Here is a 20,239-nt window from a genome sequence, read left to right as displayed (position 1 = left end):
GGCACTGTGCATGTGGGGACCTAAAAGCCCCACCTTGCATAGGTCCGAAAGGAAGTTACTGGGGGCGTGGCCTGGCTTGTTTTGAAAGTCTGAAGAATACTTCCACACTGCTGAGGAGTGCATGATCAGCGCATGACCATCCTTAAGATACACCCTCAGGGGGAGAGGGGGGATTTCCAGGTGCCTTTATAAGCTCTGTAATACCTGTAATAAATGAGTCCTTGCCTGACTAGACTCCCCGTTGCGTCTGAGTGTCCCCAGGTAATGGGGGCAGCATGGACTGGCAAACGGCGTGCTTACTCATCCCCAATCATCACTCTGTGGGGGTCACCGGTTCGAACCCCCGGCAAAAAGAAAAATCAAATTTATTAAAATCAAGAATGAAAGAGGGAATCAGCTAGGTGTATAGCTCAGGGGTAAAGTACAGGGTCCTATGTTCAATCCCCAGAACTTAAAAAAGGAAGGAAGGAAGGGAAGGGATGGGAGAAGGAAGGTAAGGGATGGGAGAAGGAAGGGATGGAAGAAGGGAGGGGAGAGGAGGGGAAAGGGAGGGAAGGGAAGGAAAGGGGAAAGGGAAGAGAGGGAAAGGGGAGGGGAGAGGAGGGGAGGGAAGGGAAGGAAAGGAAAGGAAAAAGGAATATTTCTAATCCACAGGGGGAAAATATCTATAAGCAAACACTATGAACAACTGTACACAAATTAACTGGGCAGGGGTGGGGTCTACAAAATGACTCAGCCTGGGTAGAGGCACCTGCTGCCAAGCCTGACAACTTGAATTTGATCCTAGGAACACACATGGTAGAGAACTGGCTCCCACAAATTATCCTCTGACCCTCCACATGTTTGCCTAGGCACATATGCCCACACATACAAATACATAACACACAATGAAAATAATAAATGTAAATTTTTTAATATAAATAAATTAAATGACAAAATGGAAATTTCCTAGAAAAACACAAACTACATAAACTAACTTAAGATGAAACAACAAATCAGATTAGACTTGTAACAAGTAAAAAGACTGACTCAGTAACCTTAAAATTTACACAAAGGAAAACCCAGACTTGGATGGTTTTACTGGTGAATTCTACCAAACATTTAGCAAAGAATTCATATAGATCTTACACACACTTTAGGAGGAGACATTTTCCAATTCATTCTATGAAGTAATAATAGTGCTATTATTCTCATACTAAAACTATATACATACATCACAAAGAAAACTAAAGACCAACATCCCTTATGAATACATACACAAAAATCCTCACTAAAATACTAGATTACCAAATCCAACAAAACATAAACAACTGTATGCTCTAACCACACAATTTATTGCAACAATTAAAGGTTAATTGATACAATACATTACAGACTGGGGATATGGCCCAGTAGTACAGCATTTGCTTGGTAGGCACAAGGCCCTAGGTTCAATACTCAGTATTGAAAAAAAAATCCTATTAATAGAATATTTAGGGATTAAAAAAAAAAACAATTAGCTTGGGGCTAGAGAGAAGGTTCAGCAGTTAAAAGCACTTACTGCTCTTCCAGAGGACCTGAGTTCAGTTCCCAGCACCCATATGGCAGCTGACAAAAGTCTATAACTCCAGTTCCAAGGGATCCAATGTCCTCTCTGGCTTCGATGAGCATTGCATGCATGTGGTACACTTAGATACATGCAGACAAAACACTCGTACACATAAAATTAAATCTTTAAAATTCTAATTAGCTGGACAGAAGACAGACATTTGACAGTCACATTCTGATGAATAAAAAAATACTGACCAAACTAAGAATAGAGAACTCCCAACCTTTATAATAAAGGGAATCTATGAAAACTTCACAGCTGACGTCATAATGGTGAAAGACTAAGCGCTTCCCGCTCAGATAAGGATGCTTCCACCACTTCTAGTCAAGACTGAAACAAAGTTCTAGTTGGGAAATTTATGATGATTTGGGGAGATGTACTGGTTTCAGTTTCAGGTTTTGTTCTTTGCAGTACCGAGGATTGAACCCAAGCCCTCACACATGATAGGCAAACATACTACTACCAAGTACCAAGCTACACACCCAAGCTCTAAGATGCTGATATTTAGAGCTGAGAGAAATACATCAACAGTGTAAGGAAGTATTCACAAGGCTCCTTTTTTACAGAATCTAGAATGTTGAATTTTAACAATTGTTTTATATAACTTTGAGGTTTTCACTGAACACTGGGCTACATTCCCTAAAGGCATGGCATTTTCATTATTTTGTAGATAATCCATAGTTTCATTTTAAATTTCCTTTTTAACCAAAAATTTTTTAAATGTCCAGGTAATCATGTTTTCTTTTGTGTTTTTAATTTCTATTTTTACTATACTTGCTTCATTTTCTAATATTTGATCAATTCTAAAAAATTTTCCAATGGTATTTGTTATTGTTGTTTAGAGAGGGTCTATGTAGCCCTGACTGACCTACAACTTGTCATGTAAAGACCAAGCTGGCCTCAAACTCACAGAAATCCACCTAACTCTGCCTCCTGAGTGCTGGAATCAGAGGTGTGTGTATCTTTAGTAACACTTTTCTTATGTTTTGAACAAAGCACTTTGTGTTGCAGTTTGTGAAAGATGGATTTAAAAAATTAAAAAATTTTCTACCTTCACTGATTTTCTGCCACTCCTCTTGTTAACATACAGAATCACTTTGTAATTGCTAATGTGGTATTGCTTGAAGCTTCAACATTTATAATACTAAATCTTCACTTTGAGTTGCATCCTTTATCATTATAATACGCAAGAAAAATCACAATAACCAGGAGACTTTTGCTTGTCTGTTTTGTTGTTGTCACTTTTGGTAGTGCTGGGGATTGAACCCAGGGCCTCCTTCCTGCTAAACGGGCATTCTGTTACTGAGCTAGATGTCCTCAGTCCTTTATTTTTTCCCCAGCAGGATTGTAAAGACTGTTTTCCACAATAATTGGTTCTACCCACGCATGTGGTACTGTGTACAAACAGCACTGCTCTGGCAGTAAAATATACTCAAGGCCTCACATGAGGTGCAGCTATCTCTACACAGCTGCAGCATCCTCCCAAGGCCTACTCAGCACTGGCAGCAGTCAAGCAAGTTCTTAGAAAGGATAGCTTAGGTTATCGCATATATGAGTCATGCAGAATCTGGATTCAGAACATTCCTGTTTAGGAAGCTGACCAGATAGCCTTTCCTAGTCAACTTCTGGTAGTTTAACTAGTAGCTTACAAAAGTTATCTACTGGCAGTTGTTGTTTTTTTTATAATGCACTAAATTGGCACATGATTTTCTCTCATTAAAAACCTGAAGTGCTGGGGAAGTAGCTCAGTAGACAAGGGCAACTGCTGTGTAAGCATGAGGACATGAGTCTGGATCCCCAACACCTATGTAAAAAGATACACACACACACGCAAATTTTTTTTAAAAAATCTGAAGTGCCAGGTGTGATGGCTCATACTTGTAATACAAGCACTCAGAAGGCTGAAGCAGGAGTGTTTCTGTGAGCTAGTCTCTGCTATATAATAAGTTTTAGGCTACCCTGGACTAAAGAATTAAGTCTCCAAACAAAACAAACATGTGAGTGTTGATGAGAAAGGAAATGTAGTGACCCTCTTTGGTGTCTACTATAGTGTGAATGTTTGTGTGCCCCTACAAATCTGTATGTTCAAATCCTGACTCCCCAGAGAGTGATGGTATGAAGAATGACAGCTTTGGGAGTCACAAGTATAGAAGCCTCATTAATGGAATTAGTGTCCTTATAAAAGATGCCTAAGAGAGATTCCTTGCCCATCTCCCATGTAAAGACATAAGGAAAAGATGCAGTCTATGAACTGAGAAGTGGGCCCTCACCACACTTCTACTAGTGCCTGCGTCTTGAACTTCTAGCCTCCAGAACTATGAGAGATAAATTTCTGTTTAAAGCTAACCAGCTTATTATATTTCATTACAGCAGCCTAAATGGACTAAAATGGTATTTTTAAGAACCACTCTGGGGAAACCTGTCATGGTGGCACATGCCTTTAATCCCAGCACTTGGGAGGCAGAGGCAGGAGGATCTCTGTGAGCTCAAAGCCAACCTGATCTCCCTATGCAGTTCCAGGGCTACAGGGAGACCGTCTCAAAAAGATGAAAGTAAGAAAGGGAGGGACAAATGGAGGAAGGGAGGGAGGAGGGGAGGGAGGGAGGACAGAAGGAAGGGGGGAGGGGGAGAGAGAGAGAGAGAGAAAACCACTTTGGGGTTGGATGTGGTGGTGCATGCCTTTAATCTCAGCATTCAGGAGGCAGAAGCAGGTGAATCTCTGAGTTCAAGGCCATTCTGGTCTACATAGAGTTCCAGATCATCCAGGGATACATAGTAAGACCCTGTCTCAAAAAAAAAAAAAAAAAGATGGACTTAATTTAAGTGCCCTACCTAAGAAGCATTCTGTTGCAGGGTCCGGTAGTGCATGCCTTTAATCCCAGCACTTGGGAGGCAGAGGCAGGAGGATCTCTGTGTGCTCAAGGCCAACCTGGTCTCCCTATGCAGTTCCAGGGCAACTGGGGCTACAGGGAGACCCTGTCTCAAAAAGACCAAGAAAAAAAAAATCATTCTGTCACAAAGGAAGCTGACAAAAGAAATAATTACAGTGTTTTATATTACATAGCTTGTGTGATACAGAAAGCTCTGGCATGATGCCATGTCAGCTTAGGGAAGTTCACACCATCACTACTTAGCATGGCATCTCCTTTTACACTAAGAGGCTCCCCATTAAAGTTAGTGTCAGACAAGTTGGCATGTTCTGATATGTAGTTAAAACTGGGTAACTTTGGTATTAAATTGGAAATTATATTTGTTAATATATCTAAACAGATCCTCTAGGGGAGAAAAAAAGAACCCATAAACTCTGATCTTGTAAACTCTGATCTCAATAAATCTTCTCATTCCTGACCTAAAATAGTGCTAGCTTTTCAGATTTGGAGCCTTTAAAGAGATTCAGCAGCAGCCTGTTCAGCCCTGGGTAGGAGCACTGAACCAATAAAGGGGCAAAAAATTATGCGGCAAGCATGTGTGCTTACACAGATTCAATCTCAAATATGACAATACTATCATTATTTTGCATTCTTATTAAATAAGTTCCATTGTAAAACTTTTTTTAACACAGGATCTTGCTATGTAGCCTAAGCTGGCTAGCCTTGAACACACTGTGACTGAACGGTGGCCTTGAACTCTCTCTTCCTCCTTAGCCTCCTCAGTGCTGGGATTATATGCATGCACCGCTATGCCCAGTAGAGCTGTTCTTTTCTACCCATAAAGTGATTGTCAGGATGTAGTTTAAAGGTCTTGGTTTAATGTTGTTACTAAATTTCAGTTATATTTTGTTTCATTCAAGTGCAGCACTGACTTTTTTTGTTGTTGTTGTTGTCTTTTTGAAGCAGGGTCTCCCTGTAGCCCCAACTGTCCTGGAACTCACTATGTAGACCAGGCTGGCCTTGAACTCAGAGAGATCTGCCTGCCTCTGCCTCCCAAGTGCTGGGACTACAGGTGTGTGCCACCAAGCCCGGCTTTATTTTATTTTATGTGTATGAGTGTATTGCCTGCATATACATGAGTGCACCTATGTTGTGCAATGCCGCGGAAGTCAGAAGAGGACTTCAGATTCCTCTGGAAATGGAGTTAAGGACAATTCGTAGCTGCCATGTGAGTGCTGGGAATTGAACTTGGATACCCTGGGACTGGAGTTATGAACAGTTGTTAGTTGTCATGTAGGTGCTGGGATTCAAACCTGGGTCTTCTGCAAGAACAGTGTTCTTAATCACTGAGTCATCTCCCCAGCTAGCACTGACTTTTTAAAATAACCTATTCTTAATATAGTTATCTATGTAAGATGGTTTTACTTTGGGATTCTGGAATCTTAAAACTCTGAGCTGAGCTCCTGACTCTAAATGGGACATCCATATCACCTCCTCCAAGGCTCAGGGAACATCACGAAGAAGGAGCGGAAAGAATGAAAGAGGTGGAGGAGAAGAAAGTGTGCCACAAAAAGACATCTTCCGGATGTGACATGGCCATTACACTCATGAACTCACTGCAGCTATGATTGCTTGTATAAGACTGGGCCCATCAATATTTCATCAAGGAAGGAGGGGCTCAGGAAGCCTCTCCCTGAGGAGTAGTTATTGGTTGCTGAGGGGATGTCATTTTAAATTTCAGTGGTGTAGCTATTGAAAAGTAACTCATGCTCAGTAAATAACTTTCCTGTCTTCATGCAAGCAACCCTAATCAAACTCAGTGGTCACACAGAGAACCATAAAAGTAGGAAGGGCACTTCTTAGGAAGAAGGGCTTCAGCAGCAGGAAGGGCGAAAGAGGATAATGGGGGTGAAAATGACTAAAATGTAAAAATAAATAACTGCATATACTGTATAAATGTAGAGAACTACCAAAATAATTTTTAAAATGGAACTGTTGCTTCCCTGGCTGAACCTGACCAACAAGTGCTTATCTAAGACTTTTGACAAACGCTAGCTGCTCAACCTATGGTACATTGTTACTATCACTGCTTTTGCCACAGTCAGAATAATATACTCAGTGATTTAAAAACCTAAGCCACTGAAATGTTTTCTGCTGTGTAAAATGCCAATTCAAGTTAAATTCCTACATGAAAAATAAATTCATCACTAACCACCAGTCCTTTCACTGTAACTTCACAGCCATTATTTGATTGCCTTCATTTATTCCTCTAATTGTTTCTTCAAGAAAGGCTATTGGTGGGCTAGAGATATAGCTCAGTTGATAGAATGCTTGACTATCTGTAAGAAGCCCTGGTTTGATCTCTAGCACCACATAAACTGGGTCCCAGGGCACAGGCTTAGAATCCCAGCACTCAGGTGAAAGTAGGTGGATCAAGAGTTCAAAGCCATCCTCTGCTACATAGCAAGTTTGAGATCAGCTTGAGATACCTGAGAACCTGTCTCAAAAAAAAAAAAGCTATTGGTTAGCATAAAATTCTAAACTGTACCTTTTTTTCTTGAAGCCTTGATCCAGTCTTCTAAAGTTGAATGTCAACATTAAGAAGTTTGAAACCAGGTCAGTTATTCATATGCGCTCACAGCAATGGTGACAGCACGGACAAGTTCCACATAAGTTCAAGCCAGACAAAATCCCAACATAGACGTGAGGAAATGGGTAAAAAACCCCAACCCAACCTGAGGAATTATTGGAACCAATGACTTCTGGGGAAATTCAGGCACATTTAAGGGTGAGATTCTTTTTTTCTTTTATAAATATTTTATTTATTATGTTTATTTTATGCATACGAGTGTACTGCCTGCATGTATGTGAGTGCATTCGTGTCGTGCAACACCACAGAGGTCAGAAAAGGGCTTTGGATTCCCCTAGACCTGGAGTTAAAGATGGTTCATAGCCGCCATGTGGGTGCTGGGAATCGAACCCAGGTCCTCTGTAAGAGCAGTCAGTGCTCTTAACCGCTGAGCCATCTCTCCAGCCCCTAAAGGTGAGATTCTTAGTGGACTGACCAGGCTCCAGTGAATGAACCCACATGGAAGGGCATTTGGGGACACAAACCTGACTCTAAAGGCCTTTATATATAATTTCTGTATTATATATAACAGAGAAATTTGGTGGGAGGTTAGAAAGGGCGGTTCAGATATGGAAGAGGATCTAAATATGATCAAAATATATTGAATGAAATCACAAAAATTAAATTTAAATTTAAAAAAAGAAGTTTGAAGCCAACCTATGATTAAAAGTTATATCTATTTCAGTTCAAATATCCAAAGGATTCTTCTGTCCTCTAGTAATTTCACTGCTTCTACTAACTTCACTGGGATGTCTTAGTGTTGATTCTCCAGCATTGTTTTTACTGAGACATATGTGTGCTCAATCATTTTCACTTAGGAAAAAAATCTTCCTTTTTCTAATATTTTATTTATTATTTTATGTGAATGAGTATACTGCCTGTATGTAAGTGCACACATATTGTCAATGCCCATGGAGGTCAGAAGAGGGCATCAGATCCCCTGGAACTATAGTTACGGACAGTTGTTAGCCACCATGTGGGTGCTGGGAATTGAACCCAGGTCCTCTGCAAGAACAGTCAGTGCTCCCAACCACTGCCCCATCTCTCCAGCCCCAGGAAAAATCTTCCTTGAATGACTTTTTAAAATATTTCTTGTGTCATTACAAAGTGGACTGGTCATTGTGAACTCCAAATGCATATGCTGAATCTCTGTCTTTCATTACTGTTTTCTCTCTCATCCATTTATGCTTTTACTTCCTTTTCATTTTGCTTGTTTGTTTCCTGGCCTCTGTCTCTTACCTTGTGTCAACAGTATTTATTCTTCTTTATCCAATTTTGTCTTCACCTTATGCAACATTTTATTTTTATAATTTTTAATTTTTATTTTATGTGTCTGAGTGTTTTGCCTGCATGTCTATAAGTGCACTACATGTGTGCAATGCCCATGGAGGCCAGAAGAGGGCATTGGATCCCCTGGAACTAGAGTTATAGATGGTTAGCCACCATGTGAGTGCTGGGAATCAAATTCAGGTCCTCTGTAAGAACAGCCAGTGCTCTTAACCATTAAGCCATCTCTCTAGCCGCCCCCCCCATTTTTATTTTTTCACTCCACTTTTTTTTTCATCAGTGCTGAGGATCAAACCATGAACTTGCATATGCTAGGAAAATGCTCTACCACCACCAAGTTACATCCCCAGTTTTCCACTTCTTTTCTGAGCTTCACAGCTTGGGCTTCATCTTCTGATGCTGTGTTATGTGCCTGAACTGACTATTACAAAGACAAGTATTTTATTTTTAGAAAAACTTCATTTTTTACTTATGGGAAAACAATAATTTCCCTATGTTCCAGTGTTAATCTTTCTTTTTTTCTGTTCTTAAAGAATTTATCTGGGGCTGAAGAGATGGCTCAGCAGTTAAGAGCAGCCATGACTGCTCTTACAAAGGACCCAGGTTCGATTCCCACCACCCATATGGGGCTAACAACCATCTGTAACTCCAGTTCCAGGAGAATCCGACACCCTCTTCTGAGTTCAGAGGGCATTGCACAACATGGGCACACTTACATACCTACAGGCAATACGCTCATACACATAAAATAAAAGTAATAAAGTATTTTAAAAAAAAAAGAATTTATCTAGGCAGGTGGCACATGTCTTTAATCCCAGCACTAGAGAGGCAGAAGCAGGCAGTTCTTTATGAGTTTAAGGCCATAGTGAGTTTTAAGTTAGCTGGGGCTACCAGGGAGACCCTGTCTCAAAAACAAAGAGTACTCAGGAGGCAGAGGCAGGCAGATCTCTGTGAGTTCAAGGCCAGCCTGGTCTACATAGTGAGTTCCAGGACAGCTGGGGCTACAGGGAGACCTAAAAAAACCAAAAAAAAAAAAAAAGAAAGAAAAAAGAAAAACAAACAAACAAAGAAGGATTTCTCTGCCTTTTCTTCATTTTTTTCATACAATACTTTAGTATATATTCCACAGCATTCCTCTGGGGAAAGGCCAGCTTTGAGTTAGGCAGTTCTTCTGCACCAGCTATTTATATGGTTTATATAAAGGAAGGATTGAGTATGTATTTTAAGTAATGAGAATTTTGTTTTTAACACAGGATTGTGTATGAAAATTTTAATCTTCACTTCTCTCAAGCCAGAGCTATGCAGCTCTATAGCTCTATCACCCCTCAGCTACGTGAATAGACTACTTACTGAAAATACGAAAATTAGTCCTTCCTATACTGCCTCTTATGATCAAAACAGTCCAGAGACTTTTCTATCATAATGTATGTATTCTATTCTATTTTCATTGAAAAAGCAAGAGTGTGGTTTTGTGCCTCAAGGTGTATATCTCACTTTAGGGAAATGTATAGTGTGGCTCTTTCTGAGATCCATATGATCCACAGGTAAGATTTTCCATGCTTCCTCCAGCACCGCTGGCACATTTCCCTGTGCAGCCATTTCAAATGTGTTGTGGTTCACAGCCTCAGATATCTAGGTTTATGGACCATCACACTTATCACAACATACATCCATGCATATGTGTGGCCACTGAACTCAACTCACCTTCCTCCTTGTAAACTAATTATCAAAAGCTGGTTAAGAATTGTATTTAAATAAGAAAAACAATAACTGTCAAATATCAGGGGTGAAGAAAGAAGAGGATCAAGAAAACGTTTGGTTCCTGTTACCTGGCTTAGTGTCTGTTACTCCTTCCATGAGAACCAGTCCTACTGGTCGCTGACAAGCGATATTGCAGAAGCGGAAACGTAGCAGGAAGTCTCTACCATACTTACGTCTCTCTGTAAACCAGGAAATACCATACAGTGAAGAAAGGAAAAGGAAGCACATTCTGACTCCTCCTTAGTACCAAGAAGCTTCCAGCTAACAACACAGAGGAAATCTGACTCTGAGGACAGAGAGATTTTTCCTACAGCTATAATTTCAATTTGTTTATTTCACTGGGTAACATGGAAGACAATGAGAAAAACAGAGGAGCTTGCTAAGAGAATTAAGGGGATTCTACTTTCTCTTGACATTGAAAGCAAGCTTTCTTCCTACATGAGCATGAAGACGTCAATTAAGAATGTGCTTACCTGATCGCTTGGGATCACAGGTGACATACTGACAGCAATCAGTGATGCCCAGGGAGCTGGGCCACAGTGGGGCCTGCAGCTTCCTCTGGTAAAGCTGATGAGAGAAGTCTTCCTGTCCAGACACCTACAAGGAAAAAGCAAGGTGAGAAATGAGGAAGCCAAGATAGAAAAAGAAAAACAACAATTTATGTTTTAGGACATTTGGACAAATACAAACATATAATCAGAATATACATGAAATAAGCAAGCCACATAAGTCTCAGGGGAAGGTAAAAATAAGGACCTTTACTTTTTCACTAAAGACACTGAAATGTCCATGAGATAGGAAAAAATGGAAAGAAAGTAAAGAGTTAGTCAAGGAAAGCAGAGCTGTATGAGCATGTGGTCCTAAAGTTCACCTTGGGAAAATCCACACAGTCCTCCACAGGGAGACCTACTCTCTCAGGGGAAACAGGTTTATCCTGTCATCCTGATCGCTGGATCTTCTGGATCAAAGTCAATACCCTGAGTCTATTACTGGGAAACCACAGGGTCAAACCAAATGGGATATGCACCAAGCACTTTACTGTATCTATGTCACCATCCTCGGTCAAAGTCAATGAGCAGCCTAGGAACGGAAAGAGCGTATGGGGAAACATTTGGCAACATCAGTCATCTGTGTATCTCCAACATGGATGGCAAAATTCCCTTTATTTCATTTAACAACAAATATTTGAATGCCAACTATGTGCAAGACACTAGGAGAGAGTGGTGACAGGCAATCCCTCTGCCCTAAAAGGGCATAAACATTCAGTATGTCATCTGGAGTGAAAGAGATCTGGAATTTAATGGTCATTTAATGGCTGTGACTTTGGAGGAGTTAGTTAACTCTTTAAGTTAGTATTCTCTTACTGTAAAATGGGACACTGATACGATGTACAATTAAAAATCTTAATAATACCACTACCAATTACTGACTGCTGTTCTTTGAACAAGGTACTAGAAAACACTTTACATGCATTATTTTATATAATCCATAAAAAAGATCCAATATAGGTCCCATTATATCCTCATTGTACAGATGAAGTCAATGGGGCTTGAGACAGTTTAGTGACTTGCCCAAGGTGGATCAAACAGGGATTTGAACCCAGGGCTGTCTGGTTTCAAATCAAGCACTCTCACATCCCAGTGCCTGTCATGTGGTAGGCATTCAGCAAATTCTCCTTTTCCAGAGCTCCTTGATCACAGTTCCTTTAGAGCAGAAAAATGCCCAATCCTAGGCAACCAGGACACTAACACTTGAGTAACCTCATTAAAACAAAAGCCCATGGTGCCCCAATGTGCCCCTTCTCGATCATACTTTGCCAAAAATTAAACACTAAGATGAATCAGTTGGAACAAAAAAGATTAAGTGAAATACAATCAAGTCAGCACAAACTGATAAAACTAAGTACTATCTATGCTATCAACATTTGGCAGTCAAATAAGTTAAAAGAAATTAGATTTACATGCAAATTGTTGACTCAAAGAAAAAACAAACAAAAAAACCCTCCCAAAAACAGTAAGTGCTTATACAACACATACAGAGATTATATGTCACCTGTTATAGCAATCATATCATGGCGCCAGAGGCCAGACCAGTTATAAAGCTTGACTCCTCCACTATCTACAAAACCTAGATAAAAATCACTTAACTGCTCTGTACCTTACTTTTCTCATTTATAAAACAGAAGCAGGGATAGAAACAGTGAAAATTATTGAGTTAATACATGTAAAGTACTCAAAATGGGAACTGATACAGAGTTAAGACTTAAGAAATATACACCATGATAAATCATAGGAGCACAATACCACTGTCAGTGCAGAAAACAATCCGGAAGAATGCACCAAACTTAGTCATTACGTCACTCTAAGTGGGAAGGTAGGGAATTAAGGTATAGAAGGGGGATTTTACTTTGTTTCAACTCCTAAAAAATATGTAGGTATCGCTTATGAATAAAACAGATAAAAATGGGAAGTTTTTCAATTTACCAAAGATAGTTGTCTACTGCTAGCCCCCAGGTTCAAACACAAGCTATTCAACATATGCAGCAGCAGCAGGAGGAGGAGGGAGCCAAGCAGATGTGACAGCCCTGCCACAGAAGAAGCAACCAGCTCTCTCCCTAAACCGTGCTCCCACCCCCCAGTGGCTGTCCCCATTTCACCTTCCAGGCTGGCATCCCATTGTACTGGAGCTCTCCATCCCTGATGAAGTTGTAGAGAGGTGAATCAGGGACAGAATTCAGGTCCCCACACAAGATGATAGGGCAGTGGCTGCCATCTGACAACCTGGCCACCTTGTCCACTTCAGCCAGAAGAATGGCCATCTGAGCCAGCTTGATGTCACCCCTGCGTGGATTGTATAGCACATGGGTATTTGCCACGCACAGGGGAGCAACTGAGACTTGCCCCAGGCCTTCTGGGACTAGTGGCTGCAGCAGCAATACTAAGCCCACATTGTCCCGATTGAGGAGCTCCAACCCAGGCCGGAAATACTCCACAGGGCTGGCACAGAGAAGACGGAATCTGGTGGGCTTGTAGCAGACAGCGCAGCCATCCGTTTTACACCCAGTTCTCCTCTTATAGAAACAGGTAAAGCCTGAAAGGAAACACCACCAAGGACATGGGTCAGAGTCCTTGAAGCCTGAATCCCTTTCCAACCAGTAAGACAGCACTAGGGTGTGTGCCTAAGGCACTGTTCCTGCTGCCCCATAAGGGAAGCCCTGCCCTTGCCACCTCTGTATTTCTGCAGAGATTCCCTTACAGCTGTAACCAGAAGCTTGAGAGACTGGAAGGGTAAGGAGAGAGGGAAGGGTATGAAGCAACACAACATGACAGGAAGAACAGAGGCTTATCACCAGAGGAAGAAATGGTTCAACGGGAGTCCTGTGATCCAGTGGGTTACGAGCAATGTGGCTTCCCCCATCCCTAGTCTCTTGACTCTGGAGTCAGAAAAGTAGGAGTTCTAGCTCCACAACCTACTAGCTTTGTAGTTTGGGAATTCTGAGCAAGCTCTCAGAACCTGTTTCTCATCTGTAAAATGGGAATAGCACTCAGCCTCATGGAGTTGGTTACTTCAAGGAACTGAAAAACTGCAGAACTCCACTTTCTCATCCATACATGAAAAGAAAGCCCACAGGCAAAGCTGAGAATTTACTGACACAAAGATGGGCTCTTGGGGAGGGAGGAGGCAAGGTTGGAGGAAGGAGGCTGGCAAACATGCTGGGGACCTGCAGTACCCATCATCTGCAGAGAGGGCTCCAGCTGCTCCCAGTAATGGTCTTCCTGGACTTCCTGGAGACACAGGATCTGAGAAATGGACAAGACCAATCACTCCATCAGGCCGGCAGGAATACGACTCCCATTCCCCAGAAGCAGGCACCCAGATCAGGTAGAGGGTCACACTGAAACTTCCCACAGGGCTGACTTGCCAGAAAGATAGTCACTAACAGCAAGAACAGACCCAGACTGAAGCTTGAGATGGTCAGATAGGTATATTAGAGCCCTCTGCTCCTTGAAGCCCTCAAGCCTCCCTTCCTGCATAAAGATGCTGGAAAGTGCACACTCCAGTCATTCATCTTGGCATCTGCCCAAAACTCTTGACTCCACGGCAGGCAAGCTCCAGTCTGTCTCATCCACAGAGCCAAAGACAATCATGGCCTGACTGGCACAACTGTCATCATCTAAACAACTATGCAACAGGGAACTTATTCTCTCCGGCAACAGGAAACAGCCTAGGTCAGCACCAATGCAAGATGGCACATCTTCCCCCTTCACTCACATCAGGATCCCAGTGCTGGAATTCCTGCATGAGGTTGGCGAAGCGATAATTCCAGTTGAGGATGTCGGGATGGCAATGCAGATAGAGCTCTGAGCTCTGCTGCATCAAATCCTGGGCCAGAATGTTATAGGACATCAGCGTGAACTGGAACTGAGGGCCATCCCCTGCCTCCAGACCCTGTGCATCTGGCTGGGTGGAGAAATCTTCCCATTCTCGCCACAAGATTTCTGCAAAGGGGTCAAGGGAAACATTCCAGAAGTGCAGGTTATGCAGAGGCCAAGTCACTACCCCCCAGTGCCATATTGTGCGTAAGATTCCTTTCTCCATTGCCCATCACCTATCCTGATAAGGACATTTTTCAGAGCCACAGACAATCTTGGCTTCTTCCCCACTGCATCCCCCAGTACCTAGCAGATGCTCAGACTTAAGAATCTAACAAGCTCTCACTTCTGAAACATCCAGGAGTCTCTGGAGAATCATTCAGTGAGGTAGTATTAAAGTCATCTGGGGTTAAGGACATTTCTAGAGTAATTTCAGCTGACTGTTTTCTGTCTCTACAACTGGTTATTGTAAGAGGCAAGTGAATGAATTTCAAACCCATTTAAGCCAGAGAAATCTCTTCACATTTTAATAGACTCCCAATATGTAACACAAATAAAACGAGTTATTCTCCTTGACGCAGAGCAGAGTCCCTGAGACCTCTCTACCCCTGCTCCCATAGCCCTTGAGGCACCCCTCTAGAGAAAGGGCAGTGTGGACTATCAGTTCTTCTATTACATAGCTGCAAGGCATTAGACATGTCCCACTGCCTCTCTGTACTGTGACTATTTCATCTGTAGATCCATGAGCTTGGATATGATGACCTTTAAGACCCTGCCAAGATCTGACTCTGCAAGAATCTCAGAACAGAATGCAGAGATCTCTCCACTATGGGCTCTTCTCCAAGGTGACCTGCCACCCTGGCTCACTCTACTGGTTATCAGACTTACCATGATAGGGTATTTCCAGTGGGGAAGGCTGCAACTGCTCCAGGCCTTCAAAGGGCCACATGGAAGTCTCTTCCTGGGGCATAGGCTCTGGTGCTATGCCCCAGGCCACCATCGCAGGGTCCTCTTCCCACTGATCCGCAGCCATTGTGCCCATTGGGAGAACAGCACAGTCTGTGTACTGGGGCCCTGCCTGCACCGGGACAGCTGCCCACAAGGGACCATCGACCTCAGCCAGTGGCTCCTCTCCTAGCACCTCAGGGAATGGCTGGTCCAGGTTCTCTGCTGCCCGCAGGTCACTCAGCTGCCTGCTGGACCACTTGTCCTCCGAAGCAACATTCTGTTCTCCAGAATTATCCATCAGGAGTGCCAGGCTGCTCTCAGCTAGTCCCTTATCTGCAAGGGGACCGTCACTCACAGTTGAGAGTGCCTGGTTCGACCCTTCTTCTTGCCACTGCTGCAGCAGGCCCTCACACTCCTCTTGGTCAGGGCCCCAAGGGGCCATGGCAAAGTTACCCTCTACCTGGGGGGACGAGCTCTTCGCCAGAAGGGCATTTTTTCGACATGTAAAGAAAGCATCTAAAAAGAAAGTCAAAATATCATGTTCTTTGAAGAGCACATCACTCAGTCCACACTCTTCCCATGCTAGAATGTAAGCCTCCTATGAAACAAGGATCATAACCACCTTGTTCATCATTGTGCATCACTGTGCCTTCCCAATTTAACACCTGGAACAGCGTCTCAGCAGTGCTTACTATGTGCCAGGTAATGTTTTAAATACTCTACAAGTATTAATACATAGCAGGAACCTGGTAAATTCCAATGCATGAATGAAAGAACTGCTGGTCCCACATAATCTATGACACAGATAGGCACATATAACCACACCTCTTTTATCTGGAGGTAAACCCTACTTTTAACATCAACTCTCTGGTCCTAACAACTCATTCCATCAAAACTAACATTTGACCATAAAATGGTACTGTACATTACGGCCTTGTATAGAAATTAACAAAATTGACTGGCTCTGAACAATGCTCCTATTCAGACTGACTTCATCTTGACTGTAAGATGGGAACCAGAGAAGTTCCAGCTAGACAGTCTCCAAGAGTGTTCTAGCTCTCTCAATCCCCTAATCTACAAAGGCATTCCAAAAGGAAAGATCCTAAAGTGAACAATCTTGAAATCAATGCAACTTACTTCTTAGCAAAAGCCCTGGGCCTCTTCTCAAAGCTATTTATTCTACCCATAAAATTTTCACAAACCTCATTATCTGCTTTCCCATTCCATAACACATCAGAGGATGTTAATTAAAAGGTGCCAACAACTGACAGTTACAAGACAGCTGTCATCTCTACAACAGCAGCCACAAATGACAGCCAACTTGCAAGAAAGCAGGGGGGAATCTCTGAAATCAGAGCTTTCAAATAGTATTTTGATGAGGGTAAGCAAACCATACCACTTATTTACAGCACATGAAAACTAACATGCACAACAATGGCCCACCATCACTAGATATTCATTTTATTGGCAATTTTTAAAGGAATGAAAAACTACAAAACTGCTCAAATAATGAAAATTCAAATGTCCTTGCAAATTATATGAATTTATGTCCTTTAAATCAGTGGTGTTTAGGCTCGGAAAGCAAAGGCACTTTGCTGTAAAGGATAAAGAGAACCTGGCTTACACACAAAATACATTTTTTAAAAAATGAAATCATTGGTTTTCAATAAGGTAAGAGGACAGATTTTGCCCTAAGGGGACAGCACTGTTCAGAGACACTGTGGGGACCACAACTGTAACAGTGCCATTGGCATCTAGTGGTCAAAGGCTAGGAGTACCAATGAACACTCGACAGTGCACAGGGCAGAGTCACAACAGTCGAAAGTATCAACAGTGTTCTCAACCCACAGGCTGGGTTGCTGGGTTTTGGTCAGGACTTGCTAATTATCTGCCCCTTGAAACATCATTGATGCATATCACAAGGCAAAGGAGATTTGGTCTACAGGCATGAAGTCACAAAGCTTTCAAATTTAGGTGGTATTGGTGGTGATTGTTTTTCAAGAGGAGAATGCTTTCTTAAATCTTTTAAAAAAAAAAAAAAAAAAACAAACACACAAAATTGACGTGACCAGCACTTTAGTGTGTAGATGTGGGGGGCTCCCCTAAGATCCCTAGAATATACAACTGGGAAAGCTGTGACTAGTACTTAGGCTGCCATTGTGGAGAACCAACAGCCTACAGATAGTTAAAAGATGAGTTCTCTGAAAACAGTGACTTCTGCAAGATTTCCCATTCCTGAAAAGTATGGACACCCAAGACCTTCTTGAGTTCACTGGAGATCCACTACCACCTGCAGACACAGTGGTAACACGAGATACAGCAAAGTGGACATGGACATGGACCTGACCCCCGCTCTGAAGCTGGCAGTGTAGTGGAGACACTGTAAAAAAAAAAAAAACTTAATGCTTCATATGAAACATATAGTATCAAACACCCACACACTGTCGCTCCAGAAAGAAAAAACACGGGTGCAGTTGGGCCCTTTATTCTTAAGAAACTCCTTGCTCTTGTCCTCTAAGCTACAGGAGAAAAGTCTGAATTCTGGGAAATGACGGAGAAAAACTGGGGGTTGCATGAAAGCCTATGGATTTCAAAAACAGAGAAAAGGCAGATCATGCAAAAATAAAGAGCCGCCGCGGTCTATCCCCAGAGCACTGCCCCACCCTACCACACCTCTCTACTCAGGATCTGCTCCTAAGCGGTGGCTCAGCAGTTTGTTTTGTTTTTCAACTGGATTCCGCAGGGGAGACAGCGAGTGACAGTGACCGGCCGCAGGGTAAGCGGGTGAGACGTGAGCCGGGACAGACAGGGGCGCCCGGCTGTCAGCCCACCCGCCTCGGGACGGCCCCGACTCTACCCGCGGAGACATCGGGTCCTCGCCAGCCGGCCGCTGCCACCGCTCCCGATCCCCCGGAGTGCCTCAGCCCGCCCCGGGACCTCTGCACTGCCACAGCCACGGAGAACCGCCCTTCCCCTGCCCGCGGCCACGTTAACCGTGGCCGGACGTCACCAGACCGCACCGTGAGGAGGGGCTGCCCTCGAGAGTCGCCGGCCAGTCCCGGCCTAGTGGGGCCGGAACGGCCCGTGGGCCGAGGTCAAGCGCTGCCTCACACCTTTGCCACCTGCAGACGACCGTGGAGGTCCGGCGCTCCACACACCGCCCCAGGCCCCGCGGAGCCTAGCAGGGGCAGCCCCGGCTCCCGCCGGTCAGGACGCGGGGCCGGTACCTGAAAGGGCGCGGAAGAGGCGCGCGGCCGGCAGCAGCAGGTAACACAGGCACGACGCTATCATGGCCGGTCGCCCGCCCGCGCCGCCCTCAGCCCAGCCGGACGCCCTACACTCTCGGCTCAGCCCCGCCTCGCACCGCCCATGCCCCGCCCCCACTCCGCCAAGCCCCGGCCAGGGCCAGCCCACTTACGCGCCGCGGCTGTCGCGCCCCCCCTCACTTCAACAACAACTTTATTGGGAGCACAGGCTGGAGTAAGAAGGAGCTGGTTTCCATAGCAACGACCAGCCTCGCTCCCAATCAGGGTAGTCACCCTCCGTGGTTTAAAATGACGGCCTCCACAATGAAACCCATTACTTTGTATTCTGACTTTAAAAGTTCATTAAGTAAACAAAATTAAGAAGCTCGCTGGAGGCTCTATGGATTCACTAAGAGGCCATAATTTTTTCCTATTTCTGCCACTAGCTAGGTGTCCACCTTAGGAGCATCATATGTCCTATTTGCTCATTTCCTCGTCAGTAATATGAAGGGCCCAGCTTTTTGCACTAGCCCTTCTGAACCAAAAGGAGAGGGTTCTCATTCCCAAATACTTTCCTGCCTTTATAGTTTTTCCCCAGCCCAAATTCTAGGTCACAAATGGAGTCCTCACTTGTGTCAAGCACATACCATTTTTGTCTCCTTCCTCCATCTGTTCCAAATGGACTGTGAAAAAATGGTGTATCCAATTCAAAGTGAGGGAGGACTCCTCAAGACCAGAGACCATGTCTAACTAGTAGTGTGTTTACCTTGAAGTATTGCTAGTGCCTAATACTAGGTCAGTCACAGTATGAACTAATGGTTGAACAAAGTGTGTGTCACTGAATTAAGCTTATTTCTTCCCTCAGTTCTGTGCTAACCAAAGACCTCTTTGAATCTCTCTTCCCTTATCCACTACCCTCAATCCTCTACCCCAGCTATGATCTAAAGAAGGAAGGACTACATAATACACCCAGTTTCAGTACCCAGTGCCTGAGCTGTGCCATTTCCAGTTTGTGGCTGGAGCCTTGGCTGTTCAGGGAAGCCCTCTGGGGAGTCACCAGATCCTGGACCAGCTGGGTACATCATAACACTGAAGAGCTAAAAGGAGGAAGGAGAGAGTCAGTAATGTGGTATTCCTATGATTTCCCCTACAGCAGCACTCACTGGCTTTACCAAAGATGAACTCCAGCAATCTCAAATTCAGGGAGCCACTTAGAACTTAAATGTTAGTATAACCTAAGGAACCATAGGTCAAGCCCATTCCAACATGGCTTCAGGGAACCCTCCTTCCACTTTCTCCCAAGAGTTTTCTAGAAGTCAAAGCTCTAAATCAGATCTTAAAGCAAGAATTATATATATATATATATCAGTTTGTGAAGCAATGGTTCTTTCATCTACATGGAAAATGACTCTAAAATACAGACCTCCAAGCCCTCTTCCCAGAGCTCTGCTTTCACAGATCTGAGGAGAGGCACTTATCACTCCTCAGGTTGTTCTAGGTTAAAGAACGTCTGCTTACAGGAGCTAGGCTTGCCTGGG

At 43.5% G+C, this 20,239-nt stretch overlaps 1 protein-coding gene across 8 annotated transcripts in view; it reads right to left on the bottom strand.

The window, feature by feature from the left end:
• Angel1 (angel homolog 1) overlaps positions 1 to 18,806 on the bottom strand; it is a 25,828-nt gene extending 7,022 nt beyond the window's left edge. The window contains exons 1-8 of one of the 8 annotated variants that reach the window (XM_029567052.1): positions 18,684 to 18,806; positions 17,747 to 17,836; positions 15,397 to 15,972; positions 14,408 to 14,634; positions 13,866 to 13,935; positions 12,792 to 13,225; positions 10,609 to 10,732; positions 10,204 to 10,314 (exon numbers count right to left, since the gene is read on the bottom strand). In XM_029567052.1, coding sequence (XP_029422912.1) covers positions 10,204 to 10,314; positions 10,609 to 10,732; positions 12,792 to 13,225; positions 13,866 to 13,935; positions 14,408 to 14,634; positions 15,397 to 15,972; positions 17,747 to 17,836; positions 18,684 to 18,747 — 1,696 coding nt within the window. In that variant the 5' untranslated portion in view covers positions 18,748 to 18,806. Of the gene's footprint in view, positions 1 to 10,203; positions 10,315 to 10,608; positions 10,733 to 12,791; positions 13,226 to 13,865; positions 13,936 to 14,407; positions 14,635 to 15,396; positions 15,973 to 17,715; positions 17,837 to 18,476 lie in introns of all 8 variants that reach the window. The other 7 variants (XM_017799901.2, XM_029567058.1, XM_008840135.3 and 4 more) reach the window with 7 other exon arrangements.
• Between the last annotated feature and the right edge of the window lie 1,433 nt (positions 18,807 to 20,239).

Source organism: Nannospalax galili, unplaced genomic scaffold, assembly GCF_000622305.1.
Source record: "Nannospalax galili isolate Female #2095 unplaced genomic scaffold, S.galili_v1.0 scaffold330, whole genome shotgun sequence".
Classification (NCBI taxonomy): Eukaryota; Metazoa; Chordata; class Mammalia; order Rodentia; family Spalacidae; genus Nannospalax; species Nannospalax galili.
Note: the sequence above shows the minus strand (reverse complement) of the source record. Positions and strands in the feature narration are given on the sequence as shown.